General features: G+C 33.3%; 1 protein-coding gene across 1 annotated transcript in view; it reads right to left on the minus strand.

Annotated features, from left to right (window-relative positions):
- Positions 1-12281, minus strand: part of LOC129798064 (serine/threonine-protein kinase 32A) — a 96038-nt gene that overhangs the window by 28673 nt on the left and 55084 nt on the right. The window contains exon 2 of the mRNA XM_055841030.1: positions 6696-6751. Within this exon, the coding sequence (XP_055697005.1) occupies positions 6696-6751 (56 nt within the window). The remainder of the gene's footprint in view (positions 1-6695; positions 6752-12281) is intronic.

Genomic DNA, 12281 nt, shown 5'->3' on the forward strand with positions numbered 1-12281 from the left:
CTCAATAAAGTCAAAATCAAAATCTCGAAAACCTAAAATCTCGAAAGGACCAAGGCTGGGAAAAGTTAAAATCTTAAAATCCATTAAAATCTCAAATCTCAAGTCAAAAATAATTCCATAGTGTCAAAGTCTTTAAAGGGCCAAAATCACAATTGGATCGAAATCCAAAAAAAGCCAAGATCCCGAAAAAGTCGAAATTCTAAATGGGTCTATATTCTATATCTATATTACTCTCTGGCAAATGATAAAAACCCGATGAGGCCATTTACACCGTCACACTGAATTGAGGTTCAATTGCCCCAAAATCCGTTTTAATTAACCAAATTCGATTATAATTGTCCAAGATCGATGTTTATGCTTCTAATGCGGCTATTTACACCTAAGATTGAGATTAAATTGTCCCAAAACACGAGTTTTGGACATTTTAATCTCAATCCGATGCTCCGTAAATTAATTAAAATTATGTAAAAAATGAGTGTTAAACTTTTTTTTACGCTATATGATTAACGAAATAACAACCAATGAAACTATTAGTCTTATTTTAAGTATTATTACTAATACTACCACTAGTACTACTTCTAGTATTAAGTACTAATACTTATTCTTAAGTGGCATTGCCCCCTGTTGTTCGCAAGATTTTCTTTAATTCTGGCACTTAAAGATAATCAACACCAATTCGATCTACAATGTACGATTGGTGAAGATCATCCCTAAGTACTAGAATTAAAGAAAAGGTTACGAAGAGCAGAAGGCCAAAGTTACACGCACCTACGGTATACACACGGTATGGATTTAGTAAAATTGATTGATTGTAACTCTTCCTCGAAATCTTTTTTTTCTGATTCGCCTATAGAAATATGATCTTGAGTAATTTATAGTAACGATTTTACAGGGTTTTATAGAGTTAGGGTTATGAACGTATATCTCAACAAGTTTCAACGACCCCAAACAGGGATTGTTTGGGTTAGTTAAAAGGTCTCTGAACCCAAGAAAAGTTTGAACTGGTTCCAAATGGTTATGAATACAAAATGCACATATAACTTATTTTTAATTAAAATTTACCTGACTGATGACACAAAAATATTTTGTGTAGTGTATGAACTCAACTCTGGCAAAAACTATAGCAGTAACACTGAACCACTGGAGGATGATATAAAATTTATAATCCGTCCCCGTATGTAATTCACTTTTACTATAATGAAATGTGTCGAGGGAGGTCCTTTATAGTCTGGGCTGAAATCGATAGAATCACTCCCATGCTAGCCATCTATTGTTGTTTTGGTGCTCGTACTGGAATATTTGTAATTGTAACTAATGGTGTTCAGAACTTAATTAACATAGTTTTGCTGGAATTCCCCATCCAATCCTGTATACCAAACATCCCAAATGAAAATTTTCTCAATGTTTGTGCAAACGAAACTTTGAGTGTTTGCTAAATATTCACAGGGATTTTGCTCTTGGAGATTTCCCGTGGTCTTTTCACTGTTTCACCTGCCTCGTTGAATGAGATGATCATATCCCCTCAACATCCATGGGGAAATCATTGTGCGCGTTGGGAATAATTTTCAACAATGCATGATATCTTTGAAGGGATTTACCGGAAAAATCTACTTCGGCGAAAGTGTTTGTGGAATTTATTTTGAAACTCCTTTTTCATCTTCTCAAACATCCTTCTCAGTCGAGATGGTAGCAACAAGTTGTTAATTTTAATTTTACCCCGAGAGAAGAATTTCTTGGTGGACTAACCTTCCAAGCACCCACGTTCAAAAATAAATGTGTTGAGGGGCAAAAATCTAAGACTCTCTTTTGGAATTATATCGTTCTATCATATAAATATTAGTCCAATTTAGTAATATTGCCGAAGAAAGACATTCCACTCGCAAAATACCCACCCAAAAGAAAACTCATCATTTCTTCATCACGAGGCTAAATTAATTTTCTCCCGTCATCATAAAGACTTGGCTATAGTCAATGATATCAACTTAATTTTTATTATTTATTCAGGCTGTCTCGCTCACACTGAACCACCGAAGGAACTGAGGCACAAAAAATATTCAGAGCATTGTTAATTGAAAATAAGAAATTGTTTTGTTTTTTTGGCAAGAACTCTTTTGGTTTCAATTAACTATTGAACAATAGCCCAGCGTAAAAAGTGATGTCAACCATTGAAATCTTTGTTAGAGCTTTCACTCCAAAATCAACCCCACAAAAACGGTTTTGCACCTATGCAATGATTGACGTGTGTGTGATTTGGAGAGTCAGGTAGCTTCATGCAAAATAAAAAAAATAAATTGAATTTCGACACTTTGCTAACAAAAACAATAGAAATCGGAACTTCTAGTCGTGCTATGGACCAATTCATAAAAGAACAAATAGAAAATGTTGTATATTTTTTTGAAATTCAGTTCAAAAACCTATTCAACAAATTCAAAAAATAATAATAAATAAATAAATGAAACTCGGAAAGCGAAAAAAACAAAGAGGAATATGAAAACGGTTAGACATGAAGAAGGGGTAGAAAAGCGCCCCAGGCTTTCCGAAGTGCTCGAACTCGTGACTTAAGCGGTCCTCAGACTAGAGGTAGCCCAGTTCCAGAAGATCTCAAAATTCTAAATAGCGAGCAATTTTATTGCTTTTTGAGAGCCCAATAAGTCATTCATCTTTAATAATCCAATCCTAATTTTTTCCAAAACATTGTGATTGATAAAAATTAGAGCAGTTAAGCCATATGGCTAAGCTTTAGGTCTGAAGCCTATATTAGATTCTATACCTCAAAAGTACGTTCGCGTCGATTTCTGCTTACTGGTCTTCAACTGATTTAAACCGATTCATAATGCCCAGCGCACAATAACTTTTGTTTGTAAACATGTTTTCGAAGCTTCCTGTGAAAGAGAATGAGATCTAGATCTAGTTAGTCATCTCGCTCTATCTTATAGGCAGTTTCGAAAACATGTTTACAAAACAAAAGTTATTGTGCGTTGGGCATAAATCACTCAAAAGATACCTAAAATAGTTTTAAGAGCAATGGAATTGATTTTCAGTCGAAAATTACTTATCGGCTCATAACCGGTTAATTTATCGGTTCACAACCGATTTGAATCAATTTATGAGTCTCTTAAAACATTGCCCAAAATTCATTTCAGGAGTAATATAACTGAATTTCGAATAAATAGTAGGTGAGATTATGAAGAATCTCACCTAATATTAGTTACCGGTTATGACTCACGTAACCCCTTAACTGTCCTCTCCTGTTCCTTTTCACTAAATGAAGAGAGTAATAAAATTTGACGGTCTTTCACACGAAGTACCCTAGGGGAAATTGGGGCACCACCAAACACGGGGTAGCACCAAACACTAATTTTAATTTCTAAACTATTTGGACTATCTCTACCATTTCTTTAGTGGACAAGCATCCTTATAATGCCTAAAAATTTCTGTAGGTTTTGTCATCAGAAGTCGAATATCTGATTAAAAAAATCACAGTGTTTGGTGCTACCCCGTGTTTGGTGGTGCCCCAGTTTCCCCTACATAGAAAAATATATTTTGTAAAATTGTTCGTAAATGTTTGTGAATTCTAACTGGGAACTTACGAAATACTCGTAAATCGTATAACCCACAAAACAGTTCGTAAAGGTTTGTACTTTTTCACAAACATTATTCGTAACTCGATCACTTAACGAACATTTCTTGTTCCTTCACAAACGTTTGTTCGTAAATGTTTGTAAACCCATAGAAAAATGTTCGTAAAATTTTGTCATTTATCTGTAAATTTTTGCTAGACGAACAAAAATCTACGAAGAAATGTTTGCGTAAAGGAACAAAAATCCTCGTAAAATGCTCAAGTTACCAACAATGTTCATGGGTAAAGTACAAACTTTTACGAACTTTTTTGAAGGTTAGGGGAGACCGGGGAGGTTTGGGACAGGGTTAGTGTGGGACAAGGCGATTTTTTCATTAATTTTTTGAAATAAATGGGATTTAACCATTACTCAATCATAGGAAATGTTAAGATGTATCTTGACTAAAAGAATGGATATCCTCAGTTTTATTGTTTTAATTCTATGAACACTTCCTTAAAAATTGATAAAAATTATATTTTTTGATTTCTCAGTTTTGCTCTTTGTATTTTAAATCAGCGATATAGTATAATCAAAACGTTTTTATCTCATTAGCTAGCAGTGTAATCTGGGAACAAGTAAGTCTTCAGTAGGAATTCACAAACATTTACTTTATGGCCTCTACACATTGGGAGGAATTTTTGTCAAAAATAGCTTTTTTGAAGGAAATTCCCTGCAGCGTTGTGGGGGGAAACGTCAAATTTCTGTCAAAAACGCAATTTTTGACAAAAATTGCTCCCAATGTGTAGACGCCTTTACAAACAATTTTACGAAATATTTTTTACTACTCGAACTCAAAGACAGAGCAGTTATATAATCGTCCATTTTCAAATTATCACACTCGTGTAGCTTAAATGGCAAGAGATATTGACTTCCGGTCTTCGATGACACCCAATATAAAAACAATATCTCTAGACGTCTTTTTTCTTCCCTCACAATCCCTTCCATTGTTTTTTTTCGATTTTTCTCAAATTTGACTCAAGCTTTTTCAATGATTTTCGGATATTCAAACTTACCTATTACCGGAAAATTCTCCATTTTGAATTATTGAAGACAAAAGGTCAATCACTTTGGAGGGCTCATTTTTTAACCGATTTGGTTGAACTTGAATGAAACTTACGTATTTAAATTTCACACCCAGCTGCATCGGTCTTCATCGGTAATAAATCGATTAAGTACTGATTTTTTTTATTTTCAAATGCATGTGATTTATAAATCAATTTGATCGGTATTAGAGCAGTAAAAGCATTAAAAAATCATCGAAAAGCTAATTCACAGAGAGCTCTATATTGTGAGTTCGAGAATTTTGCAAAACTGGTACTCTTTGTCATCTCTTTTTCTGTATAAGATCTAAAAGTTAGTCACTTGTAATTGCCAGGAGGAGACATATAGGGTAAATGTCCTAATTCAAAACCATTTCCAGACGCTTTAACTTTGACAGAAGGTTCAATACATTAAGTTCAATTTTTTCTGAAGAAAATTGCATAAATTTGCTCATTGACTCTTCTAGAATTTACTGTTTAGTGAAAATTCTTTAAATATATTTTGTAAACTTCTTATATACAAGAAAAATACGCGAGTGCAAAATGCTTCTATTGGAAACAAATTAATCCAAATGGAGACAAGGGAAAGTTTCTAATTGGAGACAAACAGTGTAAGTGAAACCGCGGCGAAAGGCTTCCAAAACCTTGTTGAGTTGCTCTAGAGTGCAGGATTTGTTCTTATTCCTGGTCTTTTCTCCTTTCCCATCTAAAACAATAAGAAAATCAGAATCTTCAGAAAAACCCTTTTTGTTCACGAAATAGGTAATTATTTCATTTGAAAACTTCACGTACCGTTAACAATAAAGATTAGCACTTAATTTAACTAAAATTAACCAGTAATATGACATAAATATTAAACAAAACGAATAAACAAGAGTCACTTTATTGTGTTTTTCATAGGAAAACATGGTCGATCTATGAAAAATTCTATGGAGAAAAGATACACTTTAAATTTTTATGAGAAATTAACAAATTAAAATTTGTGAATATGAATGGATATTCGCTTTATTTGTAGCAAAATTAACTAAATAATGAATTTGAGGTATAGAAAATATATAAATATAGTAATTTAGTACAGTATTTATCATGAAAACAGTGACGTTTCCATTTGGAATAGAGAAAAATTTCCATTTGGAGCAAGTTTTGAATTAGCTTAATTTACCCTAACAGAAATCACTATTTTTTAATGCATTAGAATAGTTAAACATTCGTGACAAAGAGGGAAAATAAAACTCAGGTAAAAAATATGAACCATTTTAGTGTTTTTAATTAAACTTGTGCTTTGTAAAATACCCCACTTTCCTCTAGATATTTTTTGCTAAAAATCAATTGATCAAAGCGCAAAGTGCCCCATTGGCTCCATTTGGAGTGACTAAACTAATCAAAACAAGCACACAAATTTCAATGAGACTGCAATCAAAGTTCTGAAGTGTATTGCCGGTATTGTCCAAAACTCTAGTAAATAAACATTGTAGTATAAAACTGTGATAAATCCACTTTGCAATTAAAATGAAATGGAATAATTTTCAGATTGTCACAAAATTAGATAAAAGTGGAAAGACACGGATTGATGCAAATACAAGAGCGGAATTTTGGTACGTATATAAAGGATAAATTTATCTTGGCTGGAAACTTTCAAAACGAACAAGAAACTTTCTTAAAGACACTGGGCGAAAAAAAATGAGGCATTGACTGGAATAATATAATATTTCCTCCACACTAATGAAAATGTGTTTCCAAGTGGAAAGTCTCGAGTGTTGATTCACTGAAAATCAAAGCAAATTCAATTGCAACTTTGGGAAAGAGAACTTTTATACTACTTAATTTTTTTTTTGCAATTTCAGCATCCAATTATGCTAGATGGAAAATTTTTCTTCATCCTATGAGATAATTCAGAAAATCAATAAAGAAAATTCCTCGACGTGATCCCATTAAATTCTTTCTGTTTAGCTTTGAATAATTCATTGAATTGTATAGCAATAAAAAGGCGCGTTTTTCTTTTGGGAGATAAACGCAAAAATTGATTTAAACTTACCTTGCCAAAGCTACCTTTTCCAATCGCTCTGAGAATCTGGAAGTGATCGAAATTCACTGAAAAAGAGAAAATAAAATAAAATCCTATGTAGACATTTTCATTGGCAAAAAGATTTAATTGGAATGAATATTTGAATTTGGGGAAATGAGAATGGTGAATCAATTTCTATTGTGCCCCGTGAGCAATCCTTCAATATTTGCTGGTGGAAGCAATGTTGGGAAGCAGTTGTGGGAGGAAGAAGCACTTAACTTTGCAAATTGAGAACTGAATAATTCGAGAGGGAAAGTTGGACAAATGCCATTATTTTTTTTTCTTGATAAAGCTAGAGATTTAATCTGGATTTGTGGTATTTGAAGTCGATACACAGTAGACAAATTAAAATTGTATTATTAACTTATTTTAAAAATTCTCTGATGTTATTTAAAAAAAAATAGTATAAATCTCTAAAAAATGAGATTTATGTCTTTTATCCTGTCCAATCTTCGCTTTATTTAGATTATTATTTTTTGTATTAAATTTCTGACTAAAAGTTAATGAGCATTATTCACTATCACTGAGAAAGACAGGGAGTGCGGAACCTTTGAAATGGAGTGCCTTTGAAATTGATATTATTTCAGTGATATAATTGTGGAGCTCAGAGGCAAAATGACACATATCCTATGCTTTAACCATAGGATATGTGTCATTTTGCCTCTGTGCTCCACAATTTAGTTTCATAAACCAATTGTGAGGCTAAATTACATTAGAATAAGCCTTAATTCCTTTAAAAAATAGAATAAAAAAGTCCAGTTTCACAGGTACTTCATTTCAAAAGTGCGCCATATACTATCCCCTATGCTTATGTTGGACAGTTTTTGTAGAGGTTTTAGTGAAATTTATTAACAAATATTTGTTTTACTTTCTAAATGCCTCAAAAATTATTTTTATTATTTCTATAATTATTATAATAAAGTGCATCTGCATTTAAATCATTCACATTTTGCTATAAAAGAAACACTTGTTATTTTGAAGAATTAAAACTAATACCGCTAGTTATACAGCATTTTATACCTCATTTGTAAAATTTTACTTCTGTAAATCATTAAATACACACGAAAAAAATTGCTTTCTATATAAACTCTCTCTGAAAGCTCGTAAAAATTATTTTACGAGCTATTAAAGACATCAAGATGATTATATAGAATAAATATTCAAGATATTTTCTGTTAGGAGATACTGATATTCCAAATTTAAGGAAAGCCTCGAAAAAGACACTGGTTCTGTTGTATCAGATGAACATAAACCCTATAGGAAGCTTTATATTCCGTCGTGTGCTTACACCCAGAGTTCAATTCTACGAAAGTGTCTCGGTTAAAAGGTACATAACTTTTTATTTTCAAAAAAAAAATAAAATAAATGTTGATGTTCGAAAAATTGAAAATTAATTTCGAATTTTCGTACTAAAATTTCTGTGAAATTTACAAAATTCATAAATTAACGGACTAAGTCGCTGATTTTCGAAGAATTCAAATTCAGTTTCGAATTTTGAAACTAAATTCTCGTACAAGGTGGGAAAATTTATGAAATATAACATGAGAAAACTCGCAGAAAAATATTAAATGATTATGAGGGGAATTATAAGGAAATGAGCATGAGCTTTGTACCTTTGATTTTCAACAATAAAGTAAAAACAAGTACATTTTGACACTCGCGAAACTTCGAAATTCGAATAAGAAGTAATTCGGTCACCATGCGGACGTAATGAGAAATAGAAATGTATTTTCTGAAATTCGAAACCAATCTTAGAATTTTTAAACTCTAGCTGGGAATGAAGCTGTTTAATAAAATAAAACAAGAATATTTAAAGCTTTGTTGCTTAGAATTTTCTAACAACTAAGTCAGGACTGAAAAATGTTGACCATCGAAGTCTTTCGAAATTCAAACAGCGTATACTCATCAGCCGAAAGCAGAAGTAAATAAATATTTAATTTTCGAAACTGATTATTGAAGATCAGTTTCGGAATCTCTGGTCCTATAGGGGACAGTACTCTCCCTTCGAACGTTCATGCCTTCGAATAATGTAAATTTTCTTTTATTTTTCCTAAAATACTTAGACTTTTCTAATAAATATTAGTTAGCTTATCATCAATTATTGATAATTACACAATGTGTAAGTCTCTTAGGAAAAATAAAGGAAAATTCATATTATTCGAAGGCATGAATGTTTAAAGGGAGAGTACTTTCCCATAGTGTTTTTTTTATTTAAACGAAAGTAATGCTCTATTATAAGACGAGTAGGTATTAAGGACAAATTGTATTTTTTTATTTTGCAACTTTAACGTATTTTTAATTTTTGAAATTTTATTTCTTTCTGTTGAATTGTTTCTGCAATAGCGGTGTACACAGAGCATAAACTTTTAAAATTGCTATTTAAAGTTCTTAATATTGAATTGTAAAAGTTCTGCCTTGTAATTATTAATATTTATAAAATCATTGTATATTCATTTAGTTTTTTCTTAAGAAAAATCATTGTAAAAATCATTTTGTAGTGCTTTCATCCAGAAACACTTTTTTTAAAATAACAAAAAGTATTTTTTATTTTCTTTAAAAAAATACAAAAAAAAAACAAATTCTGTAATATAAATCTTGTTTTCACATTTTTTTAGTTCGATTTATAAAAAGTTTATAAAAAGAATAAAATCCGTATGTAGGGGAGACCGGGTCAGAACTGGCCAGAAGACAGTATAGAGTAGGATGTTATTGTTTATCTTAGTAAGAAAATTGAGGAAACCATAATTTATTCAAAATAAACAGCTCCCTTCTTATTCATTGATATATTTATCAGCCTGATACAAACAAAACCTGATACAAATTTTTGAAAAAATTAAAAAATCCATTTTCTGTCTGAATGAGCCCTTGTCTCTTCTAATGTAATATTTTTTATAAATACTATAGGTTTCCGAGTTTTTCCATTGTCTGTATCTTGAAATGCTCTGAATTTTTTGAACGGTTTTATTTTAACTATATAACTTTATGTTAACAGTAACCATTACTTATCACATTTGCGATGAGAGTCATTTTAAACAGAAGAACTCATTATCGTTCAGCCTGATTTAGGGAATCTTAAGAGTTAAATGATGTAAGAAACTCATTTTATTTCTAAATTTCAAAAAACACAATTACTATGTACATTGTAATGTTTGACTTAATAAATCACATTTCATTCATAATTGAGAGAACTTCAATATTGGAAACTTTAATGGTCCAGGAAGCTATACGTATTAGGTGAGATTCTTAACAATCTCACCTACTATAATCCTAACAAAATTTCATGTCGTCCGATCGCGCTCAAACTTGGCCAAAATGTGTTTCGCCACTTCCTGATCACGAATATATAGGGGGCTAAGTTACGTTCCCGGCCGGCCGGCCGGCCGGCCGTCCGGCCGTCCGGCCGCTCTTTGGAGCTTAATAGCTCCTAAACTAAAAAAGATTTCGACTTGCGGTTTTCGGCAAAGGTTAAATATCGTATGAAAATTGCAACTTGGTGCATTGACCCCCCACCCCCCACCCCTCCTTCCGCCATTTTGAAAACCCCCCTTTTTTTGTTTTCTCAATAGCTCCGCCCCTATGGCATCGAGTGGGCTCAAATTTTAGTATGTTATAGCTGGGCCTTAGAGCTTTCCATCAGTACCAAACTTAAGGTCCCCCGACCCCCCTGACCCGAGCTATAAGGGTCCAAAAAAATTTTCTTAAAATGGCTATAACTCCGGTTCTAATTGTCAGAATTTAAAAAGTAAGGGCTTTTTGGAAAGCTCTCGTGAAATGCCACTTCCCGTTCTAACATCGCAAGTTCATAAAAGCACCGCTAGGGGCGCTTTTTTTAAAAAGAAAATTTTTAAATCTTAAAAGTTAAATAACTCAAAAATTCCTTATGCAATCGGGCTGAAATTTTAGTATGTTGTAGCCGTTGATTATACCTATCAAACAAAAAAACCTTAAGTCGATCCATAACCCCTGACCCGAGCTATAAGGGGTCAAAGTTCGAACATTGACCGGCCTCTATCTCCGGTTCTAATTAACATAGCGACATAAATTTTACCTTTTTGGTTTCGTCTCGATGAGCACTTTCAGATGGAAGTTCAAAAAGTCACCACAGGTGGCGCTGTGATAGCGTCAAAATTCATCGAAATTCAAAGTCACTTTTCTCAAAAACGGCATTGTGCAAGTTAATGAAATTTTAGTATGTTGTAGTCCAGTCTAGGACGTTTCCAAAATGGTGCGTATGCGCGCTGTGGTTTCAATAGAACCGGAGATATGAGGGGTCAAAGTTCACGAAATTCAAAAAATCATATCTCCGGTTCTATGTGACCGATTTTGATGAATGAGGGCTTAAACGAAAGATCTCACCAAATGCTACAACTTTCTAGAATATTTGAACTTCGTGGGACCAACACCAGGGGCGCCACAGTCGAAAAACCAATTTCAATATCACATAACCTCAATTATCTCGACTGTCGCTGAACCGATTTTGATGATTACTTCGACATAATTGTAGAGCACATTTGTCTCTACATTTCGTCCATACATCATTTTCCACTCAGACTACGCTATCACTCCGATTTTGCCGTTTAAGTGTGAAAAAATGGATTTTTCCCATAATAACGCTTTGAAATCACTCAGATGCCAATTTGACTGCCTCTACTCCACAAAGACACTTAAAATAGGGGTTTAAATGGAAAGTCCCACAAAATACAACAATTCTTTGATATAGTTGAAGTTCAACAAATGACTACTTGGGGCACACTGGATGAAAAAACGAGTTAAGAAACAAAAAACCTCGCTTATCTTGGCTTCTGAGTAATCGATTAGATCAAGTTCTACGGCAAAATTATAGAGAACATTCTGGTCTACATTTCACCCATATAACACTTTTCTGTCAGTTCATCCAAATCCTTGATATTTTGGTTTAAATACAAAATTTGTATAATTTCACGAATTTGATTCAAGATAACTGAATGGCGTCTCCCAACTTCAGCTCCAAATCGAATTTGCATGCACTCCGAGTTAGCTCACGTTAAGAATCTCACCTACATAAGCCGGTTAGGATTATCTGTCCCTTTTAGGTGAGATTCTTAACAATCTCACTTACTATAATCCTAACAAAATTTCATGTCGTCCGATCGCGCTCAAACTTGGCCAAAATGTGTTTCGCCACTTCCTGATTCCGAATATATATGTGGCTAAGTTACGTTCCCGGCCGGCCGGCCGGCCGCTCTTTGGAGCTTAATAGCTCCTAAACTAAAAAAGATATCGACTTGCGGTTTTCGGCAAAGGTTATATATCGGGTGAAAATTGCAACTTGGTGCATAGACCCCCCACCCCGCACCCCTCCTTCCGCCATTTTGAAGACCCCCCTTTTTTTGTTTTCTCAATAGCTCCGCCCCTATGGCATTCAGCGGACTCAAATTTTAGTATGTTATAGCTGGGCCTTAGACCTTTCCATCAATACCAAACTTAAGATCCCCCGACCCCCCTGACCCGAGCTATAAGGGTCCAAAAAAAATTTCTTAAAATGGCCATTACTCCGGTGCTAATTGTCAGAATTTA

Source organism: Phlebotomus papatasi, chromosome 1, assembly GCF_024763615.1.
Source record: "Phlebotomus papatasi isolate M1 chromosome 1, Ppap_2.1, whole genome shotgun sequence".
Lineage (NCBI taxonomy): Eukaryota > Metazoa > Arthropoda > Insecta > Diptera > Psychodidae > Phlebotomus > Phlebotomus papatasi.